The sequence below is a fragment of the Mus caroli genome, unplaced genomic scaffold, assembly GCF_978045245.1.
Source record: "Mus caroli unplaced genomic scaffold, Mus_caroli_1 scaffold_2, whole genome shotgun sequence".
Classification (NCBI taxonomy): domain Eukaryota; kingdom Metazoa; phylum Chordata; class Mammalia; order Rodentia; family Muridae; genus Mus; species Mus caroli.
This window is the reverse complement of record NW_028227257.1, coordinates 94,651,934-94,668,213: the sequence shown is the minus strand read 5'-3', so window position 1 is coordinate 94,668,213 and position 16,280 is coordinate 94,651,934. Positions and strand designations below refer to the sequence as shown.

At 37.9% G+C, this 16,280-nt stretch overlaps 1 protein-coding gene across 1 annotated transcript; it reads left to right on the top strand.

Annotated features, from left to right (window-relative positions):
• Nucleotides 1–5,166: 5,166 nt before the first annotated feature.
• Nucleotides 5,167–6,114, top strand: LOC110290245 (olfactory receptor 5G9). Its single transcript, XM_021156746.2, has one exon. The coding sequence runs from the start codon at nucleotides 5,170–5,172 to the stop codon at nucleotides 6,112–6,114; it is 945 nt and encodes a 314-aa protein (XP_021012405.1). The 5' UTR covers nucleotides 5,167–5,169.
• Nucleotides 6,115–16,280: the final 10,166 nt, after the last annotated feature.

The window sequence follows — 16,280 nt, the reverse complement described above, 5'->3', positions numbered from 1 at the left end:
GTTTCAGAATGGAACAAATAGAGGACTTTTTTTATTGACAGGAATTCCTCCATTATATGCTGAGTGGAGAAGGCTATCCAGTCAATGAAAGACTTCAGCCTTAATTAGCAGAGTTTCCCTACATTTCCCCTTGATTTATTTTATAATAGTGAGGTATCCTTGTACCCCTCAGCCTCTTTGCTGGGGATGACTGGGATGACTGGATGACCAGAATCTGATTAGCAGTGAATTTTACAATGCTGCTTACATCTAACATTGAAAAAATTAGACCAGTCAGGGTGCCAAGTAGAGCAGGGTTCCGATGTCCAATACATGGTTAAGGTGGGGAAGAAGCCAAGCCACAAAAGGCTTTGAGTACCAGGGAGTTGGGCTGGGGATGGGGGGTGGGCAAATAACATGCCCTCAGATCCTGTAGGAGATCAGATTCATTAACATAAAAACAACATTCCTTTCCCAATAAAATACAAGTCCAAAATACAAAATACAAGTTCAGCAATAATTAAATCTAAGGCCCTCAGGTTTTGGAGCACAATCCCTGCTAGGGAGGCTCTCTGTCTTTAAAGGGACTCAAGACTGTCTATACTGGAGGCCATCACTAGGTTGAGTTTGTCCTAGCAATTGCTGGCCAAATGGTGTGTTTAGATAAGGGCTGTTCCAGCAGTTTTGGCTGTATCCATTAAGATGGCATCAACTACTCTGAGAAGTAAAGGGATGAAGACTTTTTTTTTCTCCTCCTAGTTGTAAAGTGAATTCCTCAGGCTCATAGAGATAAACCTGGGGAACAATTATCACAGATGTGGAGTAACCTTGAAATGGGGTTTTAAAGCGGGAACCAGTAATGTTATGGCATCGTAGAAGAGCAGGTTTATTAGCACATATTGTCTTAGTGACAGTGATGTTATGAGAACATGTAAGGGGGTGGGGGGATCTTGATGGCGACCCTGCAAGGCAAGGGGGGGTAGGTTGAAGAAAGGAATGTTTTATAACTTCTCTGTAGGTAAGGCCCTGTCCCAGAAACCCTAAGATAGGCTCCATGGAGTTCATAAAGAGAGATGTTAATGGGAATAGCTGCCAATAATAGCCAGGAGAGGGGAGCACAGAAGAAGTATTGGGAGGAATTATGGTAGGTAGTACGAGGAGTTTGGCTGTATACTGGGTGTATAATAACCAGGAAAGGCTTGTTTGAATCTGTGTCCAAGCTTGATTTTCTGTTGAAGAATATTAATGTGAGTGAAGATTGGTTTGGCAATGAGGACAAGCTGGCCGGGGATGTGTAAGTCAGCCATGGGGTATTTACCATATCCATTATGGTAGAATTTACCTGGGACTGGTATCTGACATTGATCAAGCCAGGAATTGTGGATAAAAAGCAGAAAATGAGTTTTAACATTGGCAAGCATGGTGCTACCTCTAACATCCTTCCAGCAGGCAGTTCTTGGTTCTTATAATTTTGTTATGTTTGTTGTATCGAAGACTCTCCAGTGGTGGGTATTGGAAGGGTTAGGAAGAAGCTGGGTTGTAACAGAGTTAGAATGGAGGATAAGAAAGACAGCCATAAGAATAGACGAAAGGGAATCTTGTGAGGGGCATATGTACTGGGCAGCGGCCACTAGGTCATGGATATCCTTCCAGAGATCTTGTTGTTTGGTCAGGGGTGGTGTCTCTTCTGTTTTTTTCCATTCTTGATCTGTCAGTGGGAGTTGCGTCATCTTCTAGGTTGGTAGTATGGGGTTGGACATTCCTGGCAGGGACACAGCTTTCCTATTGTTAGCAGGGGGGTCATCCTCCATCCAACACCCATCTTGTGGCTCCTCCCACCTGACCAGGATGGGTGGTATGTGTATTTGCTGACTCCAGGGACAGACAGTTAGAAGTTCATCTTGGGTAGCACAGACATTTATTACAGTGAGTGTGAATAATATCAGGTTTAATTGGGTGTTTGGTGATAGAGAAGCTTATGCTGGGTTTGATTAATATTTTAAGTGTTTGATATGTCCTTTTAGCTGTGCTAAGACATGTAATCTAACTAAGGCTAATGACATTCTGCAGGTAGAGGCATGTGTGGGTTTTTGAACTCCTCAGAAAAGGTCAGAGAAGGGTAAGCCCTGCTATTGAAGGGAGTCCTCCATTTTCTGCTGAGCTCAAAAGGTAATCCACTTGATGGTAGTCTTTGAGCTTAATTAGCAGAGTTTTCCCACAGTAATTATGATTAAAATAAATCCATTTCAAGTACACAAAATTGATACCCCTTTAGGTAACATAGGATAGATAAGGTAAGTTCCTGGGTCTCTCATTGTATGTATAGTATCATATGTACAGTGTTTCTAGGCTAAAGAATTTATATGTGTGTTAGGGAATGACATCAGGCTGAAGATAACAGAGAACAACACAGAACAGAATATTTTACAGCCAAACTTCAGCATCAAACAGCATTTCTCTGGGAGTTCTCTGAGTTCTTTACATTTAATAACCACTGCATTATTAGATGTGCTTTTAAACATTGAACATTCTGTGTTCCACAGCAATGCATAAGCTGGTGTTGGGATATTAGGAGATTTCAGGTTCCTAGATAGGCAAATTTTAGTGTGGAAAGTCCAGGTACCCTGAGTTTGGTCAGAGTGATAAAAATCCCCTTATGCTTTTAGAAACCATCAGCCTTGGGGCTTTAGATACATCCCAGTCCACCGGTCCACAGCTTAGAGTTTGTTCTGTATCACAGTGATGACCCAAGGGTAGGTGGACCCAAACACACTGATCCTGAGAGGGAGAATCTGTTACTGCCCAGTGAAAAAAGCAACTTTCACAACTAAGGCTGACAGATCCTAGATCTGTGAGTTTAAAAATAAATGTTTAAGAGCTGGATTGGCAATATATATGAATAGAGTTGTTGAGCAGAAAATATTACTGTTGCAGTTTCATTTCTGAGATTGTAAAAGAGAAATTACTACTGGCATTGGGCCTATTGACACTTCTGCTCACCTGGAGTGAAACTGTTTAAACTGCTTACTCCTCATTCCATTTATCTGTGCTAAGTTGACATGTGTGGCTGTACCAGCTACGGTTATCATAGCTTTTCTATTCTTGTTTATCCTAAGAAGAATACCATACTGTTCTAATTACTGTATCTTTATAATGTGTTTTGCTATTTGTCTAATGGATTGTTCCCCTCTATATCGTTTTCTACATTGCTTTGACTGACTTAATATTTTTCTCTTGCATAAATTTTGCAATTGGAAGTTACATTTTAAGACGTGATTAGATGTTTGGTTGGACTTGCCTTGAATTTGTCAAATAATTTGATGGGACTCCTAGCCCCGTTAGTCTAAGGAAAAAAGGACAGGAGAAAACAAGTCTTCTGACAAAATGGTTCACAGGAATGAAGGAAATCAAGTTACAGTCACATCAGTGGGAAAGATTGAATTTATATGAGAAGGATATAAAGCAAAAGTTTGATTGCTTGAAAGCGAAATGGAACCTAGGTAAGGTACCGCTGCTTATATGTAACAACAAATAGACACTCTATTCTTCCTTTTAAAACCAAATATTTAGAAACAATGCATCCGTGAGCATCCCACTTGTCTGTCTGCCTTTGTTACAAATTGAGGCTGTATCACTTTATCAAAGCAACATAGATCTTCCACAAAAGAATGAAGACTTCCCATCTACTGATGGAATTTTCAATAATGGAGACTAGAGGGTAATGGTTTATTAGAAAGAGTAATGGTCACTGACAAGAAAATCCTGTTAGGACACTGAACAGCTGCAAAATTATCCATGAGACAAATGTTACTTCCTCCTGACTTCACATCGAGTTTATCTGTGTCTGCCACCTAACTGAGGGGCACACCAGGAAGTGTTTGCTTTTCCAATGGGATAATTCCCCCAGCCCCCGAGAAGAAAATGTGTCCTTACAACTAAGATTTTATGTATACATTTATCTGTTCCGTTTATTTAGTTATCTCTCTGCTTCATTGAACGTACCATAATTTGTGTTTTTTTTTTAATTAAAAACTTTAAAAATCTTTTTTGGAAAGTTGAGAATGGAAACCAGAACCTTGAACATTCTTGCTATATTCCTTACCTCTGAGCCATCCATCTAGAAATTTAATTTTCTCCGAAAATTTAAATATTATTTTCTGTGCTTATTAATGGTTATTTTAACAACTGCTATCTAAAATATGAATATTTCCCTGCTGATACTTTGTATGCTGTTATTTTTAATTTTTCCCATTGCACTGGAATTCCAATGATTCATTGAACAGTTCTAACTTTTATTGATTAATTTTGTTGCTTGACAATTTCATAAGTATATATGATGTATAATATATTTTAATTACTTTCCTCCACACTTTTTAGCACTTACCCATATCAACCTCCATCTCTCTTCGTTAATTTTTCAAAGTTTTCTATGAGTCATTTTGTCAGTGACATTTCTCTAGTTCTTATTTTCTGTAATTTATATTTAAAAATATCTCAATTAAAATATTTTTTGTGTTTGTGTGTGTTTATGTATCTATATGTAAGTGCTCTTAACTGTCACAGAGTTGTCCCTGCAGCTGCATCATTTTCTATTATTCTTATATTTTGTTTTCTTTATAGGTGTTGGAATGTTGTAGTCTCTATTATCATGTTCAATCCATAAGCTCTATGCAACCTTATAAGACTTATGATCATGTCAGCATCTACATTGCTTATTTTTAGGAGGATTCTTTTTATTATGTTAATTACTTTATTAAATAGGATCAAAAGTAGAACCCAACATTTACTAAGTAAGGTATTATTTTATTTAGCTTCCACCCCAGCCCAAATGATTGTTTTTATTTCTATTTTGAAAAGGTCATTTGAGATCTACCTCTTATAAAATTAATTCAGAGATATCGTGAAAACAACAATAATGTTTCCCCCTTTAGTCTGTAAAGGCACTGGAGGGTGTCAGGTATAATGCCAAAGCATTTCATACTTACAGCGGAGTTTTCTCGTTTTGACACTTAAACTCATGTTACTCTTCAGATAGTATACATTACATTTACTAGTACTTTTTTTTTAATCCAGAAAGTCCAGTTTCAGATTTTAGCCTGTAGTTTCTTCTCTTGTGCATTACCAAGAAATTTTAAGACACAACTATCATGTTGCTCTTCATTGTTCTTGCCTTAGAGACGAACCTTATTAATGGCGGATGAGAACTATACAAGGATCAAAGAATTCATTTTCATTGGCTTGAGATACCACCCTAACCTGCAGGTCTTCCTGTTCTTGCTCTTTCTGCTTTTTTACTTGGTTACTATGACGGGAAACTTAGGTATGATCATTCTCATTCGGGTAGATTCTCGTCTTCACACTCCGATGTACTTTTTCCTCAGCCACCTGTCATTTGTGGACATTTGCTTCTCATCAGTCGTGGCCCCCAAGATGCTCACGGACTTCTTTGCAGATAAAAAAGCTATCTCTTTTCTGGGCTGTGTCTTACAGCAATGGTTCTTTGGGTTCTTTGTGGCCATTGAGTGTCTTCTCTTGGCATCCATGGCCTATGACCGATATGTAGCCATCTGTAACCCCCTGCTGTATTCAGTAGCCATGTCCCAGAGACTCTGCATACAGCTGGTGATCGGACCCTATGCTGTTGGCTTTTTTAACACCATGACTCACACAACAGCTGCTTTCCGACTTCCCTTTTGTGGCTCCAATATTATCAATCATTTCTTCTGTGACATGTCGCCTATCCTTTCCCTCATATGTGCTGACATACGGATCAACAAACTGTTGGTTTTCATCGTGGCAGGTGCTGTATTGATTGTCAGTAGCACCACCATCATAGTCTCCTACTTTCATATCCTCATTGCCATCCTGAGAATCCGCTCAGCTGAAGGTAGGAGGAAAGCCTTCTCTACCTGCTCTTCCCATGTTACAGCAGTTTCTATTTTGTATGGGACTCTCTTCTTTATCTATGTGAGGCCAAGCGCCATTTCTTCTCTGGACCTCAATAAGGTGGTGTCTGTTTTCTACACAGCAGTGATTCCCATGCTTAACCCGCTCATCTACAGCCTGAGGAATAAAGAAGTGAAATCGGCCATGGGCAGGACAGTTGCTAAAGCCAAAGTTTTCCTCAAAAATTAAACTGTCATTTGGAGTACAAAATAGATTCAAAGCAAAGCTTCCAGACATGATCTGATCCACCTAGACAGCATCTCAACAGGGCAAACAGTTTGCAGAGTTTGTAATCGACATCCTTTTATCTTTCTGTGTGACTTTTATTTTACTACATAAAATACATTTTATTTTATTAAATAAAGCTTTATTTCATCATGTTACTATGAATGTAACTTTCTACTTAAGCTCAGGGTTCTTTCCCTTAAATATATTTATTTTTTGAAAGTAAGATAAAATCTAATAAATACAACAGCAACCAGATATGAATCATATATTATAGCATGCATAACCCAAGATTTTATATGTAAAATTGAAAATAACAAGCAGAGTGTTTTGCTTAGCTTGAAAGTAATTTTAATTTAATGATTTCCTCATGCTAGTTTTATCTTATATAAAAACAAACAAACAAACAAACAAACAAACAAACAAACAAATAATAGCTGTTGACGTTTATAGACAGTTTGAACAACTTTCTGTTAACTTGAAACCATTTAAGAGTTCAAAAATGGGATAGGGGCTGGATTTGATCAAAATGTCACAGATGTACGTGTGAGATTTTCAAAGCATAAAAATAAACCTAGTTATTTTGTAAAGATAAAATTATGCTTGTGTGACTTTCTGGTATAAATCAGAATCTATGATTATTTTTAATTTTCCTAATTAGACATGGTATAACATATACAATTATGTCAAGATCTATAGCTGAGTAAATAAAAATAAGTGAAAAATGCTATAGTGCTACCAGGCCAAAACTATTTATCTCAAGCCCGGCCCAGAAGGGTTTCACAATGAGGTTGTTGGGTCATAGTGTCCCTTGTCAGGAGTGACTGGTGGAAAATCAATGGTGGGATGATCGAAAATCATACTGGTCCTTTCTTCTCTACAGGGCACCTGGACATGCTTTGAGCTTTCTTTATTTTCTTTACTTTTTCATTTTTTTTTTACAGTCCAGTCTTTGCCCCCTCCAGGTCCACCCTCCCACAGTTCCTTATCCTATTCTTTCTCCAACCTATCTCTAAGAATATGTCTCAGTTTCAGCTCCACAGTCTCTGAGGCCTCGTGTTCTCCTTTTCCCTCCCCACTCCCACCCAGCTTGCTCTCTCCCTCTGCCTCTGGCGATTACTTTCTTCTTTCTTCCAAGTGCGATTGAAGCATCCTCACTTAGGCCCTTCTGCTTGTTTACCTTCATGAGTTCTATGAATTGTATCCTGGGCATTGTTTACTTTTGTGGCTAATATCCACTTACCAGTGAGTACATACCATGAATGTCCTTTGGGTCTGAGTTACCTCACTCAGGATGATATTTTCTAGTTCCATCCATTTGACTGCAAAACTCATGAAGTCCTTATTCTTAATAGCTGAATTGTATCCCTTTGTGTAAATGAACCACATTTTCTGTATCCATTCTTCATTTGTGGGACATCTGGGTGGTTTCTAGCTTCTGGCTATCACAGATAAGGCTGCTATGAACATAGTGGAACATGCCCCTCTGTGGAATGGTTGGGGCATCTTTGGATATATGCTTAAGAATGGTATAGCTGGGTCTTCAGGTAGACCTATTTCCAATTTTCTGAGGAACCTGCAGATTGATTTCCAGAGTGGTTGCACCAGTGTGCAATCCCATCATTAATGTAAGAGTGCTCTTCTTTCTCCACATCCTCTCCACATGTGCTGTCACCCCAGTTTTTGATGGAAAGGGGGCAGGCTTTGAGTTTTCAATCACTATAAATACAGCACTTTACTAGGATTGAGAATAGAATAGTTTGGGTTTAGAGTGATTGATCATGCTCTCCCAGGAACTGCAGATCAAAAGACATTATAGCATCTTTGACAGTAATTCCCATTAACAATAGAATGCCTATAGAGGATAGAACCTACATGCACTTCACACTAGGAAATAAATAAAAACAGCTTCTAGAGCTGAGAAGATGACTCAGTGGGCACAGTACCTGAGTTCAGATCCCTAGATCCCTTATAAAACTCATGTAGAATTTTTCACCTGTGATGCTAGCTTTTTGGCAAGTGAAGGCAGGAGAACTTGAACTTTGTAGGTCAGCTAATATGCCATACAGAATTCTGAACAATACAAGCGGAATAGTATTTCATTGTGTAAATGAAGCACATACTCATTGTATGCATTTTATTGTCTGAGGGACATCTGTGTTGTTTTCAGGTTTGGGCTACTAAAGCTGCTATGAACATAGTGGAACTTTAGTCCTTATGGTATGGTAGAGCCTCTTTTGGGTTTTTGCCCAGGAGCAGTATAGCTGGGTCTTCAGGTAAAACCATTTCCAATAAGGACACCAACCTACTCACAAAACTTTTGACCCCAAATTTTTCCTGCCTAAAAGAAATGCAAGAACAAAGATAGAGCAGAGACTGCAGGAAAGGCCAACCAATAACTGAAACCCATCCCATAAGCAAGCACCAACCCCTGAAACTATTAATTATACTCTGTTATGCTTGCAGACAGGAACCTAGCATAACTGTCCTCTTAGAGGTTCTACCTAGGAGCTGACTAAAACAGACGCAGAGACCCAAACATTGGATGTAGTATGGGGACTCTTATGGAAGAGTTGAAGGAAGGATTGAACAACTGGAGTGGAGGCTCTCCTTAAAGCTGTAGCCTGACTGTGGTACCTGTTACCCAACAGGACTGCTTGGTCTGACCTCAGTAGGAGAAGTTGTGTCTAATTTGGTAGAGACTTGATGCACCAGGGTGGGGGGAATACCAAGGTTGGGGCACCAACTCAGAGGAGAAGGGGAGGAAGGATAGGGGAAGGGACTCTGTTAGGAGGGGACCTGGAAGAGGAGGGGTGCAGTTTGAGATGTAAGTAAGTAAGTAAATAAATAAATTTGAAAAACTTGGTTTGTTTCCAAATTTCTGGGTGTCGAGAATGCGGCCCTTTTTATAGGATATGCCACACGCTAGCATGATAATATGATTACACAGGCAAGGACTAAAAACAAACAAGCCAGTTGTAATAAATTTACCTCTGTGGTATAAATGTCCACAAAAGAATCCCAAGTTACATTATTATAATTTCACTAAAAAAAAAACCCTCAATTTTAATTATAAATCTAAGTACTTGCAGCCAAGATACATGATTGCATCTTCTTGATTGCCTTTTAAGTTTAGGCTCCTTTACATGTGGCAACCAATGGCAAATCTTCAGTGGAAGGTGATTTTGTTTTCAAGTCTCCTTTGGTTATTGCCATCTGATCAAGTGTTAACCAATGATATTTATGAGTATTTCTGGGAAATGCTAGATTTTCGTGGTAATATTTCTATCCCTGACATATTTTGATTATTAGGAGTGTGGACAATTACATGGCATATAGGATATGGCATGGACGTTTTGTATTACAGAATCCTTGTACTTCCTATCTCCCCCTTTGTGATGCTCCTTGAGCTTTAGGTTAATAAAGATTCTTTCAAGATAACTTTATATCACAGCTTTTTACCAAGTTAGTTTTAGACACTAGTATTTTAGAATATGAAAGTTAAATTTTCCACCAATGATATTACTACATCAGGCCAGTAGATGGCAGCATGAGCACAGAAACCACAATAAAATGCCCTGTCCATGTTTCCATTTGTTCTTATAGCAAAAAGTGACAGGCTTGGGGAAATCTTCAAAAGACTAAAAATTGGTTTGTGGAGACTGAGGGATCATAGGGAAGTTTACAGTGTGCCTGTGTGCATTTATTTCCTAGGGAAAGGCCAGCGCTTTTGTTGTCTTATAAACTTCCATTGACACAGAAACAATCAATCTTCACTAATGGATTTTCACATTCATACCTTCTGATTGTAGAACTAATTATAGATAAAGAGTTTCCTATGGCATACAACAGAACTTGATGATGTGCATCCTAGAGACACATAGTTTAGACCTGACTCATCAAATATCCTTACAGGTCTGCTGTCATTAGAACAAAAGCAAACAAAATGAAAATTTAAAAATGCTGCTAACTTAACTGCAAATAACTTTCCTAGTTGGTAATTTGCTACTGCTAAGTGCACAAAGTGTTTGTTGTTGCTTTTATTGCTCTTTTCTAAACTTGAATATTAGAATATTTGTTTTATTTCCCTAATTTTTGACAAGTTTTCATCATTCAGGAACTTTAAAATAGCCTTAGTTTAAAATAGTCTCTTTTTCTGTGGGGCAATGCACATAGAATAATAATGGAGGATGTCTGCCTCTATCCCTTGGTGGCACTCCTGTTGTCAGTAGTTCTTTCTCACTTATGTCCATTCTGCCAAATACAAAATGGAAACTTTTTTTAAAAATTGAAAATACTGACACTTGTTGAACTCTTAAAATATACGTCCAGCATAAAAATATAGAAAGTCGCATAAGAGGTGGTGTTGTAATATCTGTAAAAATAAGTTTGTTTCAACACAACACTGACAAGTAGAAATCTTCTTTGAGAGACAGAGACTGGGGTTTGTAGGTGTCACTGGCTTCATGAAGCTTCCTGGAACACGAAACAAAACAACTCAGCAGCTGTCAAATTAGATTCTGCTCAATTTTCAATTACTAATATCTATCCTGTCACCTAATGCCACCTTTACATATGTGTTGGACTAGGAAAGATACCTTAGAGTGATACTGATTTTATTCAGTCTTCTTTTCTGTGTCATTTATTTAGTTCCAACATTAATTTAGGCAAAACATTTCTCATATTTTATTTATTACTAACATTTATTTCTTAGTTATTAAATTTTAGTCTTACTTATTACTACTGGATCTTTAGTGCCATGTGATTGTTTGTTTTTTCCTTAGGTATGTCAGTGGCAGTTAATCTTTGATACCTTTGTTACTAATAGAATCATCTGGCAAACACATTTTTGGATGCATCTGTGATTTTTATTTTTTGAAGAGCCTTCCTGATGCTGGCTGGGATCCTGTACAAAAGAGAGAGAGGGAGAGAGAGAGAGAGAGAGAGAGAGAGAGAGAGAGAGAGAGAGAGAGAGAGAGAGAGAGAGAGAGAGAGAGAGAGAGAATGGTTTTACTGCTGTTTAGGATTGTATCACAAAACCAGAAACAAAACAAAAACAAAGGGGATAATCAAAACAAAAAATAAAGCAAAAGGAAACAAAACCAAACCAAACCCCACAACTGTCCTTCCTTAAATAACATTTGTCAGAAGTTTGTTTGTCCTTGCCAGGAGAAAAGGAATCCACACAATTTCCTTGTAAAATATTTCATATGTATTAGATTGAATTTTCTCAATTAAAAAATGAAATATTGCCTGAGGATGAAGCTCATCTAGTAAAGTGTTTACCAACAATGCATGAAGTTCTAGGCTTAATCCCAGTACACATAATCCCAGCTTGGTAACATACTCTTATAATTTCAGCACTTATTTTTACATGCATATTTATATCACTATATAGATAGCATAGTTTCTTCAGGATGTATGTATATTAGAATATATATTAAAATATATACCATATATTTATGTAATATTGCATAACTATATATAGCTTATTAGAATATATATTCCATGTATTATTACTCCATATGTACATGTTTTAGAGTCACCACTTGGTATAGTGAATCACAGGCTTCTGCTCTGCAGAAAACTGGTGGTTTTTTTTCAGCAGCCATTGATGGCCTAAAGCTATTCATCTAGGGAAGGAGCCTTGAAGTCCAGAATACGCAGGATACAATTCACAGAACTCACAAAGGTTAACAAGCCAAAGGGCCCAAGTGATGATGCTTCAATCCCACTTGGGAGGGAGAAGAAAGCAGAGGACAGAGGGAGGGAACTGGGAGGGAGAGAGGAGGAGGAGGGGTAGGGGAAAAGGGGAACATGATCAGTAATTGCATGTGTGTGTGTGGGCGACTGGGAGTGAAGCCCCAGGACTGGCAGAAAGAGTGAAAACATACATACAACCTCAGGAGGTGTGGGATGGGGAGCCCTCTAGAATGTACCAGAGACCTGGGAGGTGAGAGAATCTTCAGGTTCAAGGGAGGGACCTTACATGAAATGTCCAACAGTGGGGAGAGGGAACTTGTAGAATCCATCTGCAGTAGAGACAGGGCATCGAGTGGAGGGATGGGGCTGGCATTCCACAGTCAAGAGCTCTGATCCAGAGTTGTTCCTGTCTAAAAGAACTGCAGGGACAAAGATGGAGAAGGGACTGAGGGAAAGGATGTCCAGTGACCAGTCCAAACTGGGACCCATCTCAAGGGGATGCTCCAAGGCCTGGCACTAATACTGATGCTACGATATACATACAGACAGGAGCCTAGCATGGCTGCCCTCCGAAAGGCCCAACAAGCAGCGAACTGAGACAGAAGCAGATACTTACACCCAACTAATTGTCTGAAGTTTGGGACCCTGTGGTTGACTTAGGGAAAGGCTGGAAGAAATTGAGGAGGAGGGCGATCCCACAGGAAGACCAGCAGTCTCAACAAACCTAAACCCCAAGGCACGGAGCCATCAACCAAGCAGCATAGTTGGCCCCTGACACATATACAGCAGAGGACTGCCTGGCCTGGCCTCAGTGAGATAAAAGGCACCTAACACTTGAGAGACTTGAGGTCCCAGGGAATGGGAAGGCCTAGCATGGTGTGAGGGAGTGTGGAAGTATGGGGATATCGTCTTGGAGACAGGGGAGGAAGAATGAGATAAGGAACTGTCAGAGGGCAGAACAGGAGGCGGGTAATGACTGGACTGTCAAAAAGATTAAAGATTTAGAAATAAAAAGATTTCTTCCATCCAAGTTGGCATATCAACTGGTGTTCTTATTATACAAGTCATGCTCATGCTTCATGTTGAGATTTCATGGATATAGAATCCTTGTCATCTCTACAAGATACTACATTACAGCAGACATTCCTCGGCCTCTTAAAATCCCTTAAGTACTTCTAAAGCTTAGTACTCCTGAAGTTTAGGTGTAAGTGTTGTGTTGTATTTATCAACAAAGGTAAGTACCCTATAGTCAATAGTTCTCTACATTTTGATTACTTGTGGATTCCTGTAATAGTTTCTGTCTGCTGTAAAAAGGAACTTATCTAATGGAAGGTGAGAACTATATTCATATAGTGAGATTTGGAGTGCAGACTGCAAAACTTAAGGCCGAGCGCCTCTATGACTTGGCAGCCTTTTTCTTGTCTGTCATCTCTTGATTCTGTTTGGACATGCTAGTTCTATCCAATTATTGTTTTGCTAGATGTTCCTTAGACTTGATTCTTTTAGCAGCCAAACCACACAATGAATTAATTTACATGCAAAATGCAACTCTACTATTGCTTGCAAAAATAGTTCTAACCTATTTTTAGATTAAAATGACTTTCATCCTAAATGTGTTACCTACAACACCAATGGGATTCTCGAATGCTGATAAGTGCAGATTTGGAATGGACTCACTTTATTAGTTATTTTGCCTGCCACCATGTTCAACAAAATATCTTTGACATTTGTGTCATGGAAAGAAAAACTAGATGAGTATTACTGTGCCCTTGAGTATGTGTGTACAAGACAGAGGACAAAATTGGGTTTTTTACTCTACCAGCCTCCACCTTAATTTTTGAGTTCGTTTCTCAGTGAGTTTGTGGCTCTAATTTCAGCAATTCTGGCTGATCACCAAGCACTAGGAATCTGACTTTGTCAATCCCACCACCCTCGGATAACAGACCTGTGCTACAGGACCTAGGTTATAATGTGTGTTGATGATCCAAACACACGTTCTCATGCTTGCAGCTAAGAAAGAGTCTTGGGCTGAGAATGACAAAGGAAACTATACAATGGTGACCTTATCTATGTGTTGAATTTTTCTGTCTCAGGCACATACTAAATACATTATCTTGTGCAATTTTTCACTGATGATCTCCATTGCTAAATTCCTTTTACATCAAGAGAATGAGAATACTAGGCTTTGAGTCAGTTGCTTCAGATCAAAAGCTGTTCTCAGTGTGATCATCTGGAAAGATTTCTGCTCTTTCACATAATGAAGATTTGAATTGTAGTTTTCTACCACAACTTTCAATTTTTATTATTAGACCTGCTAGTTGTTGTGGGATTGAGTGTGTTGTGTTCATTTTTATTTGTCTGTTGGATGAGAAAAGATCTAAGGCTCAGATTTAGGACCTAAGTTAATGAACCAATGATGTTACAGACTGGCCCTTCTGCCTTTCATCAATCTGCTTATCGTAAGAAATGCTCTCTCTTTGCTATCTGCCAACTCCTTGGAGATGACTTCAGAACTGAACAGCAATTAACATCCAGGAAGTTTTCTAACTTGAAATTGCCCTAATTAATTGGTTCCTCTGAAACTTGTTTAGAAGTGTGACAGATCATTTCTTAAGCTTGGCAATTATTTTCTTCTGAGCACCTAATCAATCTTAATGATGCTCAAGGCATCTTGTTAGGAAGATATGTAGCAATGTTTACCCTTGGAGACCCAGTCCTACACTGGTAGGGTGAGTTTAAGTTAATGGTTTCTCTGGAGCATTAAGTGCTGTAGCCCAGGCTCCAAACTCATGGAAAATTTTATCTAGTCATGAAAACGCTTGAATAGAAAGTTACCCTACTGTGATCTGGGCTATTCCTTTTCTTAAGTGAGAAAAGTAAAAATAACGAATGGGGAATTAATTTGTTCTACATAGAATAAGTTACAACCATAAACTAACTGGTTTAGAATCTGACCATTCTGATGGTTTAGAGTAATGTGATATGTTCTTAAAAAGGCAGGTTGGAAAGGGCATGAGGAAAAAGATGGCATATACATTAGGGAGGAAGAAATGAAGGTAGGGACAGGAGAGTGGAAAGGAAAGGAAGCTCAAAGAGATGTCAAACTGTAAAGAGACTATTAAATTTTTTTATGATTAACACATATTTTCTAATGGAATTAACATTTTAAAGATGAAAAACCATGATATGGCAGTGAGGAGATTATTTGACATGACAGTCATTATTTCCTGATGAAGCCAGTAAGTGGAGGAAATAGCTTTGATCTCTCAGGGGAATAAAATCTTGCTTGCCTCCTTCTATTTACTTTCCATTTTTTCTCCACATGCTTATCTGTAAGTTTATCTAGATTTTTATTCTGAGAAACATTTGATAAAATGAATGCTATGTTTTCAAAATATTTTATAGTTTTATATGAATAAACAGATACACAAACATTTTATTTCTTGTGTTTGAAAAGTCCTTGTGCATATAAACATTTATCACTACAAACATGTAAATTAATCTACAGGAGATCCAGAAATTATGAGTGTGACTACCAATACACTGCTGAGGCCTAAGATAGAAGTAGGAAGCTTTTAAACTTATACAGTTTGCAAATATTTTCTTCCATTTTGTAGTTTATCTCTGTTAGTACAGCATATCCCATGTTCTACTTTGGGTTTTATTATCCATATTACTTAAAGATATCCTTGCCCATGTCAACTATTGAGCCTCTTTTCTAAATTGTGTAGTTCCATAGTTTGGTTATTACAGTTATATTTTTAATCCACCAAGAGATGAATGTTGAAGGAGGTCGTCTAATTTTATTTATATTCATGTAAATACACAGTTTTTCCTATACTATTCATTAAAAATAACTTATTTCTACAATATGTGGTCATGGTATATTTTTTGAATAGTAGGCTGTATTTAGTTACTAATATATATGTATATATATATATATATATACATATATATATTCTATATGTTTATATATCTGTTTTAGTGCTAGCATTATTCTTTTGTTTACTACTGCCTAATAATTTCAGTTGCATCAATCCTAGTCTGAGTTTGATATATGTATAAATATGTATATATATGTATATATATATATATATATATATATATGTTTTATTGCTAGCGTTATTCTTTTGGTTACTATTGCCTAATAATTTCAGTTGCATCAATCCTAGTCTGATTCTGATGTCTTTTATGATTTTATATGAATTGTAGCTAATTTTATGTTTTAATGAGGCATGACATGGTATTTTCCCAGGGATGACCTTGAATCCAATGACTGCTTTGGGTAACATGAATATTATAACAATATTAATATTAATTAATGGCTATGGTGTACAGTACTGCATGGAATAGAACTTGTGCAAGTCAGTATCCTTGGATAAGGAATTTGACTCAATAAAAACCAAACCAACCAAAAGCACAATAAA

Bases quoted from the DNA above. Each gene is read 5' to 3' on its own strand.
- LOC110290245 (XM_021156746.2), top strand. From the start codon at position 5,170: ATGGCGGATGAGAACTATACAAGGATCAAAGAATTCATTTTCATTGGC.